At 43.7% G+C, this 22,072-nt stretch overlaps 1 protein-coding gene across 1 annotated transcript in view; it reads left to right on the top strand.

Moving 5' to 3' along the window:
- Positions 1-22,072, top strand: part of LOC116872120 (tRNA dimethylallyltransferase-like) — a 128,158-nt gene that overhangs the window by 4,693 nt on the left and 101,393 nt on the right. The window contains exons 4-5 of the mRNA XM_032865164.1: positions 7,332-7,476; positions 14,970-15,139. Coding sequence (XP_032721055.1) covers positions 7,332-7,476; positions 14,970-15,139 — 315 coding nt within the window. The remainder of the gene's footprint in view (positions 1-7,331; positions 7,477-14,969; positions 15,140-22,072) is intronic.

Genomic DNA, 22,072 nt, shown 5'->3' with positions numbered 1-22,072 from the left:
TGTTCTGAGGCCAGATGCATGGTTTTATCAGAGCAAACCCCACTTTACATCCCCACAGCTCACACTGGGAGCAACGCTCTGGAGCCACAAAGCCTTCCTCAGGGTGCACTCAGCCTTCAATCACCGCGCCCCCCACGGACTGCGACGCTGTGACCGTTTGCAGGGGGTGTCACAAGAAACTTGTTGCGATGAATGGAAGCGCCAGCATTTGTGAATAATTCATGTTTTAGAATGGAAGAGGCTTCTGGCCGTCGTGGTAACATGGTTGCTTTCTTACCCTTCATTGAGATAGAATCCAAGGGTTTTTACTATATTCCCCGAGTTGAGCAACTATTACCACGATGGATTTTGAACACCTCCAACGCCCCAAAATGAAACCCCGTGCCAGCTAGCGGTCAGCCTCCATTTCCCCCATACTCCCTAGCTGGAGGCAGCCACGAATCTCTTTTCTGTCTCTATAGACTTGCCTATTCTGGATATTTCATAGAAACGGAATCATATTCTATTTTCCTTTTGTCTGGCTCATTTCACTCAGCATGAGGTCTTCAACGTTCCTCCACGTTGTAGAATGAGTTAGCATTTCCTTCCTTTTTAAGGTTAAATATTACTCCCGTGTATGTATATACAACGTTTTGTTTATCCATTCATCTGCTAATGGGCGATTGGGTAGTTTGCACCTTTTAGCTATTAGGAGTAATAATGCTATAAGGATTCATGTATAGGTTTTTGTGCAGCTGTGTTTTCATCTCTCTTGGGTATATAACCGGGAAGCAGAACTGCTGGGTCATACAGTAACTCTATGTTTGGCTTGGTCTTCCAAAGTGGCGGACGCATAATTTTTGGAGTTCTCATTCCTTCCATAAAAGCAAAGAGATAGCAAGCAGAAAGCTCACAGACATCAGTAACAGTGGTTCTGGAAATGGGATCTCCAAACCAGAAGTGTCCATACCACCTGAGAACGTGCTGGACATGCAGATCTCAGGGCCCACACTAGACTTCTGCACCTGTGCCTTAAGAAACCCTCCAGGTGACTCTTGTGATTCCAATTCTGAAGTTTGAGAACCACTGATCTAGTAAAGCTAGATGATGAGCGACCACAACAGACTCCAAAGTATGAGCAGGTGGGTACAAGCTATAAGGCCAAATGATTTTGGCAAATCATGAGAGGAAGGGGAGAAGAGTGAATGGACTCCAGTAGCTCTGAGAGCCAAAAAACCCACAAATTGGCTTTGGGAATCTTGGGAGCCCAACCCCAGAACACCAAAGGTTGGAGGGAGTTTCATAGGCTCCCATTTGCCTGGGAGGGCAACGGGATTCCAGGAAGCAGAAAGAGCTGGGATGCTCTGGGCTTTCAGAATAGTTTTAAACTAACCAAACTTTGTTGTAGGGTAGAGTTCTGTGCTGAAACATACCTTCTGGGAGCAAAATTTAAATTGAGCATCACATGGACCAAGAAAAGAGAAAGAGAGAGAGAGAGAGAAAGATTCAGATAAAGGTGAGAGAGAAGAGCAGTGATGACACTTGGAGACACGCACACATATTTAATCATTCTTTGAAAGTTGTGGGAGGAGAACTTCCAGGGTACTGAATCTAGGACAGTTATCCTAGCCTACCTTTCCCTCCTAAAAGTATAAACAATTCTCCTGATTATAGTGAGCAACAGCAAATTATCATGAGTAAATCCCATGCCAAGTCACTACACGAGAAAGGAAAATAAAGGGTAGAATACAGTCTCTGGAGATAATGAAGCCCTGCTGGGAAGGCAGCCCACAAAACAGATAAAACTTGTAACCTAATACATTAAATGAACTGAAATACATTAAGAAAAATTATGTTATAAAAGAGAAGCACTAATAAGATTAGATTCTAATAAGCTTGGAAAAATTGAGAATTGAGGTAATTGAGAAAAGAAGGATTGGAAAAAGAAGTGACAGAACTCAGAAAAGAATAAGAAAGAAGAAAGTATAGTTCAGTAAATGAAGATTAAAGTGGAAGAGGTGCATTCCAACTATCTACTGCTACATAATGATTTCCCTCCAAATTTCATGGAACAAAGCAACCATTGTACCAGGGTTGTGGGGCCCGGCCTTAGCTGGGATGACCTGAAGTGTTGTCTGCAGAGGCAGCTGGAAGTAGGAGGTCTACTTCCAAGGTGTTTTCTTCAGTTACATGTCTGGCGCTGGGGCTTGGATGGCCTCAGGTAGCTTCAGCTAGGCCTGGGGACTGGAGTACAGACAGATGGCCTATGGGCATAGCATTCCTAGGGTAGTCGGGCTTCACATACAGCAGCTCAAGTTACTAAGACTGAGAGTTCCAAAGACCAAGGCAGACCAACTTGGCTTTTTCTGACCTAGCCTTGGATGCCACAGAGTATCACTCCTGCGGCAGAAGTCAGAGCTGTCCTGGGCCCACCCAGATGTAAAGGGAAGGCACATAGATTCTATCTCTTGTTGGGAGGAGTGTCAAAGACTTGGGGTCTATTTTTCTCAGCTTTGTTAACGTATAATTTGCATAAAATTCATTCATTAAAATCATGCAGTTTCACAACTTAAGTAATTATATACAGTCTTGTAACCAGCAGCACAGTCAGGATCTAGAACAATCCCCTCTCCTGAAAGTGTTTCTTGTGTCTCTTTATGGTCACATTTTAAAACCACCCTAGAACCTAAATATGAAGGAACACTAGTTGCAAAGGATAAAAAATTTTTATTTTTAAATTTAAAAAATTTTTTAAAGATTTTATTTATTTATCTGACAGAGAGATAGAGAGAGATCACAAGTAGACAGAGCGGCAGGTAAAGGGAAAGGGAGAGAAGCAGGCTCTCCACTGAGCGGGAGCCCGATGTGGGCTCAATCCCAGGACACTGGGATCATGACCTGAGCTGAAGGCAGACGCTCCAAAAATTTTTAAATAAAGGAGAAAAGAAAGTGAAAAGTGATGCAAGAGAAAATGGTACATACACACATGCCACACACATGCATACATGTGCACTCATGCACACACACACGGAAAAGATGACCCAAAGCATGCAGAATAGAAACCCTGAAAATGAAAACCAAAGCAACGGAATAAAACAAATACAAAACCATTTAAACTAAATGTTCTTTTCTGAATAGAACCGACTTGAAACTTCACAGTGAAAGGTACATTTGTATCTGGGAAAAGCAACCTACAGCAGCCGATATTCTAGTAAAACTAGTGGACTTCAAAGAAAAAGGAAAAGAAATGCCAGAAAGACCAAGTCACTTATAAGGGAAAGAAAATCAGATTGCCTCCAGACTTTGGACACAACACTTTATGCCAGAGGACCCTGAAACCACATATTTACTCAAGGAAAGAAACTGTGGGGAGAGAATTTTCTAGCAGTCTGACTGTCAACTATAAAGGCACAGACGCTCTGTTATGAACACACAAAAAATTCAGGCGACATTGGTCCCATGAGTACTTCCTGAGGATTCTGCTAGAGAATGGGTTTCCAAAAACCGAAGTGACTAGAGAGATACCAGCATGAAGACTGGTGGTGAGCACTGAGGATATAGTTCCCTGCAGAATTCAGATGAAATTATGGTTCTCAGGAAGAAAGAATAGTATGAAGGCTTTACATTCTAACAATGGAAACAGAGTAACTCTGCCCGGGATGGGGTGGGGGGAGACGGGGAAAGCATATGAGAAGTTCAATAAGCTTGCAAATTGTCTTATGGATTTTAACTGAGAATAAAGGGATAGCACCTCAAATTAGATGCTGAGGAGGGAAGTTGCTAGATAATTTCAATATTGCTCATGGGGGAGGGGGAACCAATAGACAATAGCCTGGAAAAGAAGAGACTGAGAGGGTAAGTTTCAGAACTGGTTTAAAGGGAACAATTGTAGAACAAAAATACAAACTTGCAGAGCGCCTGGGTGGCTCAGTGGGTTAAAGCCTCTGCCTTCTGTTCAGGTCATGATCCCAGGGTCCTGGGATCGAGCTCCACATTGGGCTGTCCGCTCAGCAGGGAGCCTGCTTCCTCCTCTCTCTGCCGGCCTCTCTGCCTACTTGTGATCTCTGTCTGTCAAATAAATAAATAAATAAATAAATAAATAATAAGATCTTTAAAAAAAATATATACAAACTTGCCTAAATTCAGAAGACATACACTTCAATACAGAAGATACCAAGAATAAGCCATAAAGACAAATATTATATTTCTAAAAGACATACTTAAAATATAAAACAATATGAAAAGACTTGAGGCGAACAGATCAATAATGTAAACAGGTGTGAGGTAATTTTGTGGTTTTGATTTGCAAATCATATCAAAGTGATATTGAACACCTAGTTTTTCATGTACCTGTTGGCCCTCTGTATGCTTCCTTTGGAAAAATGTATATTCAGTTCTCCTGCCCATTTTTTTTAAAGATTTTATTTATTTCTTTGACAGACAGAGATCACAAAGTAGGCAGAGAGGCTGACAGAGAGCGGGGGAAAACAGGCTCCCTGCTGAGCTGAGAGCCCAATGTGGGGCTCGATCCCAGGACCCTGGTATCATGACCTGAACAGAAGGCAGAGGCTTTAACCCACTGAGCCACCCAGGAGCCCCCTGCCCATTTTTTAAAAAAGATTTGTTTATTTATTTGAGAGAGAGCGTGCATGCATGCAAGGGGAAGGGGCAGAGGGAGGGACAGAGGGAGAGGGAGAATCTCAGGCAGACCGCCCACCAAGTGAGGAGCTGGGACTCAGGCCTCGACCCCACGACCCATGAGATCATCATCTGGGCCGAAGTCACAAGTCACACACTCAACTGACTGAGCCACCCAGGCACCCTTCTGCCCATTTTTAAATCAGATTTTTTTGTTGCTATCGGGTTATATGACTACTTCATTTGGGGGAATATTAACCATTTACTGGATATATGATTTGCAAATATCTTCTCCCATTCTATAGGTCACCCTTTCATTTTGTTGCTGGTTTCCTTTGCTGTGCAGAAGCCTTTTAATTTGATACAGGCTCATTCACTCTACTTTTATTTATGTTTGAAATCGTTCGTAAAAAAAAGTAAATATGTACATATGTGTGTAAAAAAACAAAATAGAAGATTCTCCATAATGGCATTCAGATCTGTTTTCTCGGGCATAAAAGGAAGTGTCCCCAAGATTATGCATGACACACAGCTATGCCATACATGTGACTACCATCTGTTGTGTGTGAGAGATCTCTGTTCCTTTGCCATCTGACTTTCTTCCCCACATGCACTATGTTGCAGACTTATTTCCATTTCCACGCATAGAGATCTACCTCACAATTTTAATGGCTACATAGCCTTCCACTGTATGAATGTGTCATAATTATTTTAATTACTCCCCTATTGATTGATGTTTGGGTCGTTTCCAAATGTTCATTAATTAAACAACGGTTGTGATGAACATTCTTCCTCATACATCCTTTCACATCGTGTGGTTATTTCCTTAGGATAAGTTCCAAGAAGTGGAACTGCTGGGTTAAACAGTCATTAGAGATTTGAAAAGCAAGATCTTTGAAAAGATGGGGCCCACTGCACCAGACCTGGCCTGGCGCCAAGGAGTCCTGTGGTTTGCTCTAAGCCCCAGGAATCTGGTTCTGTGGCCACAGGATGCTGAGCTCCCTCACTCTGGGCAGAAAATATTCCCCGCTCCAGATTCTGACTCAGGAGGTCTACAGTGGAGTCCAGGAACGTGAATTTTTTTTTAAGTTTATTTATTTATTTATTTGACAGAGAGATCGCAAGTAGGCAGAGAGGCAGGCAGAGAGAGAGGAGGAAGCAGGCTCCCCGCCGAGCAGAGAGCCCGATGCAGGGCTGAATCCCAGGACCCTGGGATCATGACCTGAGCCGAAGGCAGAGCCTTTAACCTACTGAGCCACCCACGCGCCCCAGGAACACGAATTTTTAAGTAAACTTCTGGCCTGATGTTGCTGTAGGTGGTCAAAAATCACACTGGTAAATAAACATTTATCAGCCCTGTCTGCTCACCAGCATTTCCTGAGAAGCTCTGAAAAATACTCAGGCCTGGGTGTAATCCTGGGAAATGTCCTTTTCTGTGGATCTGAGTTCCAGCCGGTGTGTCGCGGTACTGACTACGTGGACACAAACACGGGATCATATTATAACATAAGCTGAGATTGTCCTTTGCACTGCTCTGTCTGTGCTCGCCTCCTTCCTTGTGCCCTCCCTCCAGTTTCACCTCACTCCCTTCCCAAGCAACCTGTGTTCATGACCTAGTTGGTAAACGTCATTGTTCACCTGGTTCTCTCCATGCAAATGTAACATATACAAAATACTCTGCCTTATATATGCCTATCAGCCAGGGTTCCTCGTTAGCAAACAGAAGAAACCAGCTCTGGCTGGTAGAAGCAGAAAGGAAGTCTCTGACAGACACACTGAGTCATTCACAGATCCTCTGTGTGGGTTGGAAAAACAGCCTGAAGTTTGTCCACTCAAGGGCACGGTCTTCAAATCACATGCAGGGCATGGACCCAGGGGAGGCAAACCCTTCTCTGCCCACAGCGGAAAGTGTCACGTGGGACATCAACCTTCTTGGGAGGGTAAGTGGATATTAGTTAGGTTTTCTTCATGTCACATTCACAGCTGGTTTTAGATCTGATTGTGTTCTGAATCTTGATTTAACCCTTGCCAGTCTCCCTTGAATGTGCTATAATTGTCTGCTCCCATTTTTACTTCTGTCTCTCAATTCCTCATGTTGTGCTCAAGCTGGGATCCTGGGCTATTTAAGGTCTGAGTTCTGAGAATGACTGGGGGGCCAATATTTACCAACTCCGTGTGGCATGTACCTACCATGGCTCTAACAAGAGACTGGCATGCTTTATAGGGTGCTAGAGGGTACCAGAGCCTTGTGTGCTGGGAAGAGCAGTTCGGCTTATCAGGAACTACCTGGTCTGGGAAGAATGAATCAGGCTTGAAGAATGGACCAGAGCGCACCTTGGCTCCAAAGTCTTAACAGCCATGGCACTGGCCACCGTCCTCTGAAATTACTGCTTTGAGGCATTCAAGGATCCATGGATTTTAGATCTCCATTCTGCTAGCTGGCCTTCCTTATTCTAGCAATAATATAGGTCATGGACATTGACCTGCACACTTTTGGTCTTTCCGAATCAGAGGGGCGGAGAGGTGGGCCGAAAGGGAACAGATTTCAGGCAACAACAATCAGAAGGAGAAAATCCTGGTAGAAAAAGGCATCTCACATTTTGGGGCTCACCTAAGGAGTCATCTAGGATCATTCTTTGCAGAGGGTGAAAAGGAGAGTATTTCCATGAAAAGAATATTAACGAAAAAGTCCAAGTTCCTTATATTGTGTTCAGGAACACAGAAGCATTGTGCTGGGTCCTCCAGGAAGCAAGCAGCAATAAAGTTAGAATTATAAGAGATTCTTGGAAGGATGCCTATGAAGAACGAAGGGAGAGGGGGAGCAGGAGGAGGCAGGAAAGACTTCAGATTGCCAAGCAGGTATGTCATCTGTGGAATGAAGAGGGGAGGAGGAAGGAGCAGGTGGGAAGAGCCCCAGCCTGCAGGCCAGCTTTGAGAAAGCTGTCAGCCCAGTGGGGGAGTTCCAGCAACAGGAATGCCCAAGAGGACTTCTACATGGGACAGAAAGGGCAGGAATCCATACCCCCTCTATGCTTAGTCATTGCGGTGTGCTTCCCTGGGGAAGAGCACCAGCTTGGGGCACGTACAGCTGTGAATCCTCTCGGCCCTGCAGTCACCGGCAGCTGGCTTCCTGCACTCCTCATGGGGATATCAAGTTCTTTCTTGAAGGGAGATCTAAGTGGCACACCTCCCTGGCTTCCACAACAGGTTTTAGCCCCATATCCATCAGTGAGGATTATAATTTTTTAATTAAAGCAATGCACATATATCATAGTCTCTTTAGACACCCAGAAAAATATAGATAGAAAAGGAAATTGTTGTTGTCCTACTTTATGTTGATTTCCTAGATGTAATGTAGAAAAATATATTATTTAAAATCTATAGTAAATATATAATTCATATGAATACATATTAAAAATAAGATCTTACTCTACAAACTGCTTTAAACCTTTTTCCACTAAAATTACCTTATGAACATATTCATTTTCTCTTTTGACTTACACAAGTCTATATATTTTCTAACGACAGATACGATGCCTTTGTATGGATGTGCCATAATCTTGTTTGAGCCATTTCCTGTGGATCGGTGCTCCGGATGTTTCAAGTTCTTTGTCACATAGACAGCACAGCAGTGACAATGCTGGTACACGTGTTCTGTTCTTGGAGGCCTCCAGGGACTCCAGCCTGCCTCGCTGACTCTCTCAGATGCTGCATCGTCTTGACAGTTAGGATGTAGTCTCACACTGGAGTCCCCCTGAAATGTTGCCAAGGAAGCAAGAGTGCAAACAGAAGGACTCCAAGAGAAAGGCAACTGTGCCAGGTGGCTCTTTGGGCCCCAGTGGGACCAAGAGCTGGGTCCAGCAGCATGGCTCCAAGAAACCAGATTCCTTTCCTTCTGGTGCATCCCTGCCAGGGATCATGGCCCTATCAGGCTGTTTATTTTGTTTCGTTGTCTTGTTTTCCATCCACCTGCTGCTTTCAGAGACTTAGTCCCCCCATTCTAGTGAGGAGAATTAAGGGAAGAAAATCCTAAGAGATGGCAGAGTTACATTCTTGTAAGAGTGGCTTACCCCAGCCTTCACCTGGGAACACCCTCTATCTACGCCCAGCATGAAACATCACAGCGATCTTTGGTTTCCATGGTGATTTGCAAGGCTAGCTCCCATGAGCAGCCCCAAAGATGGGAGTTCTGCCCCTCAAACCTCTCAGGCACGAGTCCAGGACCCAGCCAAGGCACCAGCAAAGAGACTGGCAGTGGGGTGCCCCTGAAGTCAGGAGATGAGAAGCCAAAGGGAGCTAGAAAGAGGACACAAAGCGGACTCTGGTGCTTGTTGTCTTCATACCAATGGACTGAACTTGTGTATCAGGTGCCACTCTATTGCACTTATGATTTCTGTCTCAGTCATTTCAGGAAGCTTCCCCTCCCCTTCTCCCTGATGTTGGAACTAAGTGCTTGGGCTTATGTAGTGTCTAGCGGGAGAGTTCTTCCCAGTTTGCAGGTTTTGTTGTACGTCCAGCCAACATCTGCGGAACTGAGCATCACCCCCGCTGACCCCACACAGATGTCCGCCAAGACTCGTACATTCCCCATCTGCCGTGCCAGCCATGTCCACGCTGGTCACTCCGTATTCTTCTCCGCCTGCTTTCCTGGGTTCTCTAAGTATTCTGCTTTAAATATGGACTGCTTTTGAAATTAGGAGGGGACAGATTATTAACTGTGGTCATTTAAATGTATCTTTACTGTATCGCTACAGTATATTGCTACAGTATATTGCTCTATGTTGCTTTTCTATCTTCAAAGTGTGATTCTGGGCTGGGAAATAAACAGGGTTTAGAACCAGCTCTGGGTAAAGGTCACCAATTGAAAACAAAACTGGGACAATTCAACCTTTAATCTATGCAAAGCAAGGCCGCCTGAAGATCTGTTTATCAGCTTGTTGCTGGGGACTCTTGGGCGACAGTCTGGCTTCATGGGGGAGCCCTGGACTTATTTGCAGGAAGGTGTGACCAGAAGGTGACTGGGAGCACAAAGCTGCCCCACCCTGTGGCTTTAGAGCCCCCTGGCAGAAACAGGGCTGTGTTCTAGGGCAATGAACCAAATACAGGCTGGATCACAAGAGCGTGCCCCCTTCCGGGAGAACCCTGACTACCAATATGCAAATATATATCTCTCCTTCCACTCCCTCCAAATGCAGATTTGGTAAAACACTTTTGCTTTATGTCTCTGACATTGTCCAGAAGAGAGTACAACCTGACCAGCTGGCATAAATGTTCTGGTTCCGTTGGTTGGCCCTGAGGTGGAAATGGGTCTTTAACTGATGGAGTGTGATAACACTGTCCATTAAGATAAGCCCATCTGCTACAGACCTTTCTAGAAAGCAGATGGTAATTTGTATCAAGAGCCTTTAAAAGGTCCATACCCTTTGATCTAACAACTCCTTTTCCCATAACTGTCAGAAACTCAAACATAGATTTATGCACGATGGTGCACATTATGGTGTTACGCAAAGTGATAACAAATGGAAACAATCTTAATGTTCCACAATAAGGGAAGGAGGTCAAGTAAGTCACGTGTACCCATACCTTGGCCTAATAGGAAGCCATTAAAAATGATTTTCAAAGAATTTTATGGGGAATGGGAAATGTTCATGTAGAGCAAGTTTAAGAATTAGGATTCAGAGCTGAGGATACAGAATTATTTTAATTTTATAAAACTATTCCATGCATATTCCTAAGTAAAATATGACAAAAACATATATCAAGTTTTTAGGCATTCATAACTGGTGATTTCCAGTTTCTTCTTTGTATCCTCCACCAGAGACAACTTTTCTATTTGTTTGTTTGTTTATAAAAATATTTGAGGGGTGCCTGGGTGGCTCAGTGTGTTGAAGCCTCTGCTTTCGGCTCGGGTCATGATCCCAGGGTCCTGGAATTGAGCCCCACATTGGGCTCTCTGCTCGGCAGGGAGCCTGCGTCCCTTCCTCTCTCTCTGCCTGCCTCTCTGCCTACTTGTGATCTCTGTCTGTCAAATAAACAAAAAAATCTAAAAAAAAAATTTTGAATTTATTTGTTATTTTACTGAGTTCACCAATTTATCTTACGACAGCAATTTGGAACTCAAAGATGTCATAGGAAAAGCACATACCTGGCTAGCTGTGGACTTCAGGCAAGTTACCTGACTCTGTCCCTGAGTTCCCTCATCTATATAATGGGAATAAAAATATTTACCTCCCATGGCTAGTGTGATTACTTAACAAGATCATGACTATAAATGATGAGCATGTAGTAAATGTTCAATAAATGTTAGGTTCTTTCCCCTGCCCACTCCTACTTTAATTTTATCATTAGGAAGTAATAAAAAGAACATGAGTATTTAGATCTATGCACCATTATATTATTCATTATAAATTAATTGAATGGCCTGCTGGTTGTGGTTTTTAAAAGCATATGCTTCAAAAAGGAGGAAAATCCCTGTGTTTGGGGAAGATAATTTGTAACCAGCAGAGGCTTCAGAGAGAATGCAGACATTCTTAACTACTATTTTCATCTGTCTCCCTATCAGGAGGAAATGCCATCTAACCAGAATGGAGGAAGTTGAAGGTCAAGATTGGAGAGCACATAGTGGAAAGCTACTTTAACCAAATATGCGAATTGGACTCTGTCTCCTTTTGCCTGAGACTTGAAGATGAAAGTTACAATCCAAAGGGATCATTGTTCAAACATTGCACAGTGTCTCTGAACTGGTGGGATTTCTCCGGAACTTTTGAAAACCAACCACGGTGAGAGCACTGAGGGTTGAGAAGGGAGAGGATTAGGAAGGAAGAGGCTTTAAAAAATATATTTTATTTATTATTTGAGAGAGAGTGTATGTGTGTGCATGCACAGAGAGGAGCGGAGGGAGAGGGAGAGAATCTTAAGCAGACTCCCCACTGAGCACAGGGCTGGACTCAGGGCTCAATGTCAGGCCTCTGAGATCATGACCTGATCCAGAATCAAGAGTCAGTAGCCAAACCCACTGAGCCATCCAAGCACCCGTGGGGAGAAAGGGATCTTTGGAGGGAATGATTGCATGCTGTGGGCTACTTCAACTTCACTAAGAGACTCAGAGAGAGGGAGAGGCTTCAAAGGAGAGCAGATGGGGACGTGAAGCTGAGGAGGGGACACAGGAAATTAGAATTTGATTCCTGCCTCAAAAAAAAAAAAAACTACAGAATGAGAAGAATGAGAAACACTTGCCAGACCCAGAGAGTGAAGAGCCATTTTCAAAAATGGCAGCTAAGAACATACTTCCCTACTGTCCCACTCCAGAGGAGTCACAAGGCCCAGTCTGTAGCTGAGGTCCGGAGGAAAAAGTGAAAAAAAGAAGAACCCCAACACACTTTCACCAGCTGTAAGCTTTCTGCCTACAGTAGGCTCAGGCTGATTTGGAAGATTTAACTTTAAACAAAGCTTCAGTTCTGATCCTTATCTGGGTGTCAATTTCTAACACCTAAAGGAAGACTGTATTATGTGACTTAAGGTGATTATAGTATTTTATTTATCCTGAGTGATGAAAAAAGTGACAAGACTGATGAATTTCCATCCACAAACATCAAAAGGACATAAGACATGGCTCACTGAGTTAACTTTAAAGGAACGAACGGAGGTAAAATAAAGTTTTCCGGTTACTCGCCAGAAATTCACTTACACCGAATATACCACCATGCTTGCATTGTTACTGAGTTTAAGTCAGCTGGTCCAGACAGATGACCTCCCACGTGACCACATGGGTCACCTATACAATCTTTGAGACGTCCTAGAAAACCAGAGAGAGCAGCCAAAAGGATGATACTGGGAAATGTCCTGATTTTAAAATAGAGTGAGGGATGAAATTTAATATTTGATTAACGAGCACCCCAGTGCCAACCAAAATCTAGAAAGGATTATTAAATAGATGCTTTTCTGAGTATTTTAAAAAGAAAGTGATGTTTGCCAGGCACTAGTGCGGACTCAATGAGTCTAATTTCATTTCTTTTTCATGTGAATTATTAGGTTAGTGGCAGGGGGAGGCAGGGTGTCATAGACTTGGTGTCTTATCTCTGTGAGGCCCTTTACTAAGTCCCTCATGAATCTTTTGTGCAAAGGTGGAAATGTGCCAGTGGGGATGAGGAGGTAGATTTATAGTTGGTCGGACAGTTGTTCTCAAGGAGTATAGATTAATAAATCCCTGTCCCACTGGAGGCAAGTGACAAGAGGCAATCCCGTGAGGGTTGTTCTGGTTCTGTCCAGGTTAATACTTCTTACTAATAACTTGGAAGATGACCTAGAAGCTATTATATCAAAAGTGTGGAATACACTAAGGCAAGTGAGACAGTGAACATATGCGAATGATGGTAAATTTCTTTAATTTGCGGTCCTATCTGCTGACGCATTTGGCAACGATGGTTGGAATATCTCAACCAGAACGAAGACGGCTGAGGGCTGATTCAAGCACAATGTTTTCACTCTCTCAGACAAATGCTAACTTGCACAACCCCCTGACATTGTAGTCCTCTGCGCCACCACTCTCAGGGGCAGCATCCTCCTTATTCTCCTCCTTCATTGTAATGACACCCCAGCTCCTCCCCACAGATGGGCCCCAACATCGCCAGGCAAAACCCACTGCCGCACTTGAGCTCCACAAAGACCTTCCCCAGCTTAGGCCCCTGCCCTGGCTCATCCAGCTTTTAATTCCCTGGGCGTCCTGCCAGCTCATGGCCCATTATCAGTCCTCCCAGAGCTCTATGAACAAGGCCGGGAATTCCTTCCCCTCCTTCCACCAAGCGTCTACTTGTTCCAACACCCTAATCCCATACATCCACGTGTATAAATAGATGTGTACTTCCTGCCAGTATGAAATCTCCCAGGGATAAATGTCAAATCTGTGTTGTTTAAAATTCAGTTACGCCAAGATGGAATGGGGGAGACTTGTCTTGACAAGAGTCTACATTGAGCCTTTGGGCCAATGTGCTGAAGACCAATTTGCCTGAAGTCAATTTGGCTTGAAGTCCCAACTGTTGAAAATTTATATCTTAAGAGCCCATTTGTGGCTTTTAAGGATAAAATCACTACTCTATCTCTATAAAGCATTTTGAATGTTGGGTGATTCCTCCTATTTGACCTATTTTTTTTAATATTTTGTGAATTAGTAAGCAAACTCAAGAGACTTCTACTTTCATTTCACTTTACTATTGGTTATTTTTAAACTTAACAGTGTGTCACTTGGCAGATTCTAATAGAGTCCTCATCCTAGGTGTACACCCTAGAGAAACCAGTATATTTTTATACAGAAAGTCTTGTATAAAAATATGAACAAAAGAGTTCATACCAGTTTTATTCTTAATAGCCAAACACTGGAAAAAGCACAAAGGTCTATCAACAAGTGAATAAAAATATTTGATTATATGCAGGCAATGGATTACTCCTCAGGCATAGAAAGGCATTAAATACTGGTACATACCACAACATGAATGACTCTGTGAGTTGAAAAGAAAACAGGGAAGAAGAAAACAGGGAACACACAGGTATGATTCCATCTATATGAAGTTCAAGAACAGGCAAAAATTAAAATACGGTGAAAGAATATGAACAACTCTGATCTGGGACTGACTGGGAAGGTACATAAAGGATTTTTCTGGGGCAAAGAAATGTTCCATCTCTTGTTCTGGGATGTGGCCATATGCTCACAGTCACACGTACACAAAATGTCGCCAAGCTCCACTGTTAAGATTTGCGTGTTTTGCTATAAATAAACACCTCACTAAATTATTGTTGAAATTTTTCTATATTTCATATAAATCTCCACTCAAAAACACACCAAGTTTGAATATCTTTACCTCTGGTTTGCAGTTTAATTGAGTTTTACATACTTTTTGGGGCACCGTGTGAATTTTTAAGGACCATGAGCACGTACTCAGGTCGGTACCTATTCCGCGAGCTCACTCACTGAGTCTGCATCATAGAAGCGTGTCAACCTCCCAGCATATTTGACAGCGAATTCTCCTAACAACTAGTTGGTAAATTCACTCTGGGCAACGAATCTGAAACTCCTGCAGTGTCCTAAGTTCAGGCACTTGTAGATATTTGCACCTGGGACTGAGCCACAGACAATTTTTTCCAGACTTTCCTTAGTCTCGGTGCCCTTGCCCAAAACAGCTCTCACCCACCCAATCCTGTGCTGATCCTAGTGGATAGTTGGCAGGCTCAGCCCGTGTCCTGCTTCCATATTCCTGCTCATCTGGAGCAGCCCACTGGGCAGGCCTGACGTAACTATAATAACTTCCTTGGGGTTTCTAGAACAGTCTAGGGGCTGAACCCCTTGCACCATCTCTCAGGTTGACCTGATGGCTGCCTGGTGTGGTGTGATCAGGAAGCAGGCTCTCTGTGGCCCTCGAGCCGGCCAATTCAGGTCACCCAATGAGTCCGAGGATGAGAGCACCCTGCGTAAGCAGCTGCACGATGTCCAGTCATCCCTCCTTAACCCTTGTGTCAAATACACCCACAGGTGAGTATAATCAGAAGATGCCTCTGTGTATACTCACTTGGAGCTTTGTTAATACACGTATAGTGTTGCTATGGGCAATGCTTGGTAAACTCCCCAAACTAAGGCCTCAACCCCCAGCTCTGGCCATGTAACAGTTTTTCCTTCCTTAGGAGAAGGGGAGGTATCAATAGATTATGCTCATTGTTCTTGGGCAAGGAAGGCTGAGTCACCACACTCTTCTTTGTAAGATATCTCACTGGGACCTGTGAGGAGAATGAGTATTTTACACTAATCTGCTGGTTAGAGACCCTTTTGTTGAGGAATCCAGTTTGCTTGCTCTTTTGCTCTATAAAGATTAGGGAGAATCGGGTCTCTTTTGTGCCCCAAATAAGGCAAAAAGAAGTTGAAAACATATTGTGTCCTGGGCCATACTATCCATCCTAGAAAGAAGAATGAGAGAAATAAGGATTCTTCTCCTTTTTCTGGAAAAGTTGTTCTGCTCAGACAGAGGGTAGAAAGTGGTGCAGATAAAGCTTTTTTTTTTTAATTTTAATTTTTTGGTTTTATTATGTGTTTTATTTTATTAATTTAATTTAATTTAATTTTTGATGCTGCATTTGGTTGAGATTAAAGTACTTTGCCCAGTCTCTCAAAGCTCAGCTTGGTTCCAGGGAAGAAAGCCCCCAAGCCTGACAGTCCCTGAAGCAGATGTCCCTAGCATTCTAGCTAATAAACCCAGTAGATTCTTAATAGAAAGGTTTGAAGTACAATCTCCAGAGTCAGACCAACTGAGGGTTGGATCCTGGCAGCCATTTTGCCTCCTGAGGACCCAGTTTCTTCATCTGTACTCCAGAGTTAGGAACTACCTCCCCACATCATTAAGAGAGTGAAGTGAGAGAAGCCGGGCAAAGCACTTGGCTCAGAAGCCGTAGTGTTATTTATTGCCACTCGTGATAACACACAGGAGAAACTGCATCCTGTTTGGGGAGTTTGGAGATTTAAGAGGACATCTAAAGTGAGAAAAAGTCAGCAGTCCTCCTGCCAGGACATGGAGGGGTCTGGGCATCTTGAAACATGAGGAACAGTTGAGGAAACCGAAGGTACTTCAGCTGGAAGAGAACAAACTGTCGAATCTTTGCAGAGCTGCCTTGTACTCCTAGAGGGGCCCCAAAGCCACCTGACAGGCTTGGCCCTGCCCTGGATGGTGACTTTCAACTCTGTGTGAAATTCTGGTCTCTCCAAAGAGCCCTGCCCCGAAGGCAGGCGAGATTGGAAGGTAAAGGCCATGGCTCAGGGTTGGCAGCTGATGACATCCAGGGACCCTGGTTGGAGGACGCTGAGCAGACATAAGTAAGCCAGGCCTTCTGGCTGGGCCAGAAAGATCTGGAACTCAGAGCAGCCCCAGGAAGAGAGCGGGCAGTGGTTTATCCTAACTGGACCGCAGAGGCCTTTTGGACAGATCCCAGTGCTCTTCCTAGTACTTTGTCCACTTTTGGGAGAGGCCAACTCAGGTCACAGGAGCACCCCTCCTGGGTGGAGTGGATTTTGTTTCTTTGTGGTCTGGCCAGGAAACGCCAAGCCGGGTGGCCGAGAGGCTGGCCGCCTTAGCTGAAAGGCTGAGTGACTGGCCAACTGGTGTGTCTCCAGAGAGCAGACTGACCCGCCTGGACAGGCCAGTCCTCTGGACACCACCGCCACCGGCAGAGTGTCTCCCTCCAGCCAGCTGATTTTCTCATTGTGAGGCTTGGAAATGGCGTGATTTATGACCGTGCTCATCCACCGCTGGCCCCTGGGTAGACACGCGTTCCCTTCCAGGCTGGGAAGTGAATAATGAATTAATCACCCTGCCTCGGGTTCAATACGGAGCTGAGTGTTTGCAGATCTTCATTGTAGTGTGCAAGCCAACTTGAACTGCTCAATTTCCACTCGGAATTCATTTGAGTTTGTGCAATTCTGCCTGTTCCTGGGGAGCTGCCGCCTCTGGCTTCCTGGTCTCCGAGGAAGCCTCACTCCCACTCCCAGACCTCCTCTCCTCCTGAGATTGAAAGCCAAAGACTCCTGGGTGCTCAGAGAAGCCAAACCACTTCCTCAGAGACTGCTCACTGGAATGTCTCTTGTCCCAGATGGGGCTATTTTGGGCTTTTCTCAGCATCGAGAATCGAGAGCTGAACTGGCTTGTGCCAGCCCACGTGCATGGCACAGAGAAGGCACACAGGATTGTTTGTTGAATGAATGACCCTGGCTCTGCAGACACAGATGCTTTTATCAAAACGAAAGACGCAGATGTTTTATCAAAACCCACGGTTTCCCTTTTCCCTTGTTCTGGGGCTGTAGGGCTTCGGGGGAGAGCTTTGTATTTGGTCTCGGTCCGATGAGATCCTGAGCCATGAAGTGGGGCAAATTCTTTCTCAAGTTCACTGGGAAGCAATGGGAGGTAAAATCTGCATTGCGAGACTTGGAGCTTTCCCAGCTTTGGCCATTTTTCTTCACCTTCCAGAAACCAAGGCCGTAAGCAGCGGCCTTTTACCCAAAGCTTGAATACGAAAAGCAGTGGACTTCAGCGCTCTGGACGGGGAAGGCTGATGCAGGCTTCCTCATGATGGGCTCTGAGAAGGGGGCTCGTCCAGTCTGGGGGCGCATCCTCCCTGACCCAGGGCTGTTGAGATGCTGCCTCATCCATGTCACCTGCACACACCCGGCCCCACAGCCCAGAGAGACTGCCACACCTGAGCCTTCCTTCACGGAACTTTCATCCACACTGTGCCATTCAGAAGCCTTGCTTCCTGCCTCGCTGCTGGCTGGGATACTTTCTGACCTCTCTCCCCCTGTCCTGCCTCTAAAGCTGTCTTCCCATGAAACCTCTCCTGGCCTCTTTGCGTCCATGTGGCCTCTCTTTCCTTTTGGCCTCAGCCACATGTTGCTGGTCCTTCCTTTAGTCCCTCTCGGCCTTTGACCAATTTCCTCATCTCCTGGCTGACTGAGCATGGTTCCTTCATCCTCAGTCCAGAGGATGTTAAAGTCTAGGTAAAATGTGAGGACAAGAGAGAGCTGAGGGCAGTCCCCACACCCGCTATCGGGGACTTCCTCACAGACCAGCTACAACAGCTTTCTTTGCCCATTAAACAAAAACATTTCTAGAGTCCCGACTGCTCAGGCAACTACGAACGACTTTACCTCCTCTTGTTTTTCCCCTCCAGACTCCAACCACATCGACTTCCTGTAGTGTCCTCAAGCCCACCACGCTCCCTCCCACCCCAGGCTTTTGGTATATGTTCTCCTCTGGCTATCAAGAAAAAAATATATGAAGCACACACTCGAAGACAAAAGACACAATGTGAAGAGACAGAGCAAGGGTCAGAACAAGACATGCAGGGATGTTGGAATTGTCAGACTGGGAATTTAGAACAGCTGTGATTAATATGTGAAGGGCTCTAACGGATAAAGTAGGCAGCATGCAAGAAATGAACGATCAAGTCCCGCAAAGACAGGAGGAACCTTAAAAGAACATTGTGAAGTGAAAGAAGCCAGTCTGCAAAGGCTACCTAGTAAAGCCTCGACATTCTGGAAAAGAGAAAACTATGGAGACAGTGAAAAGATCAGTGGTCGCCAGAGTTTGGGGAGAGAGGTGGGGAGGGATGAAGAGAGAGCCCACAGAGGATTTTTAGGGCAGTGAAACTATTCTCTGATGATGCTATGGTGGATACAGGGTTTTACACATTTGTCAAAACCAGTTGAATGTATAGCACCAAAATGAGCCCTAATGTAAACTATGGACTTCAGCTAATAATGTATCAATACTAGTTCATTAATTGTGGTAAATGTACCACACCAATGCATGATGCTAATAATTGGAGACATTGGAGCTGGGAGGTGAGGGAAACTCTGTACTGCCTGCTTAATTTTCCTGTAAACTCCCCAAGATTTGGGGGGTGCTCAGTCAGTTTAGCAGCCAACTCTTGATTTTTGGCTGAGGTCATGATCTCAGGGTCCTGAGATTTGTCCTGCGTCAAGCTCTGTGCTGGGCGTGAAGCCTGCTTAAGATTTTCTCTTTCTCTCTCCCACTCCATCTCCCCAGCTGCGCCCTCCTTCTCTCTCTCAAAAAAAAAAAAAAAAAATTTAAATCCATTAATGTTTAAAAAACAACAATGTGTAAGCCTGATGATTCACAGACCTATACCCCAGGGCAAATAACACATTATATGTTAATAAAAATAATTTGTTAAAAAAAAGTTTTTTAAATAAATAAATAAGCAGGTATAATTTGAAAAAAAAAAACAACAACACAGCAATATGGGAATAGTGGCATTAAGTGATTGGCAAGTGTTTTTTGACTTAGTTTACAGCCTGAACTCAGTTGAATGACATGTATTCAGGGACATCTCTTAACGTAGGCAAAGACAGACCCCAAAGTGCCTCCTTGGTGGGTTTTCTGCCGTTTCCTTCATGCTGCAGCTGTTTCTGAACTCACATTTCACCATTTCTCTGCAACTTGCCCCATTTGTTGACTTGCACAATCCCAGCTCTCCCCTGGCCCAGCACTTACGAACAGGGCTGGTATCCTTATGCTGCTGGTATCTTATGCTAGGAGAGTTACTAACCACATTCTTTATCTTTTCCCTTTCCAAGGCAGAGCTGCATAAAGCAGCATAGCAATCATTTCCATAACTAAGGAAAACGAGTAGCTGAGGAGCTAATCAATCACACTACACAATGCCCCAGTAGCTCAGAAATTGGCAACACATGATACCTCTGGAAGTAGAAGAAAAGTTAGATCAGAAAAGAGGAAAGTGGAGAAAGGCAGTTAAAGGAGCAATTAGACCCCCAATGCCCTGATCCACTCAGCTCAGCTAGGAAATAGCCCCCTCCTTCACTCTGCAGAAAACTGTAGGTTCATTCTCCGGAGAGTGCAAAACGGGTTCCCTGGGCTAAGACACCTGAAAGAATTGAAGGCAGGAATTACACACTGGAAGTGGAAGCATCCAGCTCTCTTCTCACACTTGGATTTCAGAATCCTAGAAACCATACATGCTTCTGGCAGGTGATTGGGAGAAAGTCCTATGAGGAATCTAGCCAGTCTGAGAGAAAAATACCTGAGAAACTGATAACAGGATTCTCTTCAAAACAACCCATGAGGATCACTATTCAGTGAAGCCTCATTGGACAAGACTTTTCCTGAATGCCCAATCACCCTTCTAGTGCCCTGCTCCTTAAGCAAATAGCCCGACATCATTAATTACCAAGGAAATGCATATCAAAACCAAATGAGGTAACACTACACAACCACTAGAATGACTAAAATTAAAAAGACTGTTAATACCAACTGCTGGTAAAGACACAGAGCAATTACAACTCTCATTCCTGATAGGAATGTTAAAACTGTACGATCACCTTGGAAAATAGTTTGATGGCTTTTTTAGAAAGTTAAGAACACATTTACCATAAAACCCAGCAATTCTACAACTTCGCATTTGCCCAACAGAAATGAAAACCTTTGTTCATATGATTGGTTGTACACGAATGTTCATAACAGCTTTATGTTTAATATCCCCAAACTAGAAACAAATCAAATGTCCATCACTAAATGAATGAACAAATTGTGGCATATTAATGCAATGGAGATAAATTAATTAATTGTAGTTAATGGAATACCAACCAGCAATAAAAAGGGAACTGAACTACAGAGCTACATATCATTGATGAATCTCAAAAATATTACAAATGACACTATTTGTATGGTATCTAGAACAAGTAAAACTAATCTATACTGGCACAAAGGGGATCAGTCATTGTCTGGGGTTGGAGTCAGGGAAAGAGTGACTGCAGAGGGGTGCTAGGGTGATAGAAATGTGCTACATCTTGTTATGGTGATGGTTACACTAGTGTATACATGTCAATTATGTGTAGATACCAAAACATATTGAACTTGACATTAAAAATGATATATTTATTGTATGTAAACTATAACAAGTAGGTTAAAATATAAATTATATCTTGGGGCACCTGGGTGGCTCAGTGGGTTAAGGCCTCTGCCTTCAACTCAGGTCATGATCTCAGGGTCCTGGGATCGAGCCCCGCGTCGGGCTCTGCTCAGTGGGGAGCCTGCTTCCTCTTCTCTCTGCCTGCCTTTCTGCCTACTTGTGATCTCTGTCAAATAAATGAATAAAATCTTTAAAAAAAATATATATATATAAATTATATCTCAACAAAGTTTTTTTTTTTAATTCAGTATATGACCAAGGATCACTGAACTTCTGAGAAAATCATTTCATATAGGAGACAAAGACCAAGGGAAATAGAAGATGCAAATTGAAAAAAAAAAAAAAACAGACTGTGTATATAGGTTTTTAAAAATTAGAAAACAAAACTTAGCATTAATTTCTTGAGATATTTTTCTTCCAAAAAATGACATTACCTCTATAAAAATGAGAAAGGTTGCTATAGTAAAAGAAATATTCAGAGAATAAAAGCACTCTTGTAAATTAAAAATACAATAGCAAAAATTTTAAAAAGTGAGTAGAAATGGTGCAATATTATAGGAAAGATCAAAAGAAGACAACTTGATGAAATTTTAGAAACTAAAAATGAAAAGGAGAGGTTTCTAGAGAGATGGGTAAGTTTTTACACAATTTATCAAAAATCAAAATTACTTGGGACTCTTTGACCACAAGAGCAGCTAGAAGACAAGGAATTAATCTTTCAAAATCTGAGGGAGAACTGTACCTGACCTAGAATTCTAAATCAGAGCAAATTGTCAATTATAGTGAGGGTATAATAAAGACATTTTCAGATGTGCCAGGTCTCAAAAAAAAATGTACTGCACATGTTTTTGCTTTTTTTTTTTTTTTAAAGAAACTACCTGAGGTTGTAATTCATCAAAACATAGGACTAAAAGGGGCACCTGGGTGGCTCAGTGGGTTAAGGTCTCTGCCTTCGGCTCAGGTCATGATCTCAGGG

Source organism: Lontra canadensis, unplaced genomic scaffold (genome assembly GCF_010015895.1).
Source record: "Lontra canadensis isolate GAN:19392208 unplaced genomic scaffold, GSC_riverotter_1.0 scaffold28, whole genome shotgun sequence".
NCBI classification, from domain to species: domain Eukaryota; kingdom Metazoa; phylum Chordata; class Mammalia; order Carnivora; family Mustelidae; genus Lontra; species Lontra canadensis.
The sequence above is the reverse complement of the archived record's forward strand: the minus strand, read 5'-3'. Positions and strand labels throughout refer to the sequence as shown.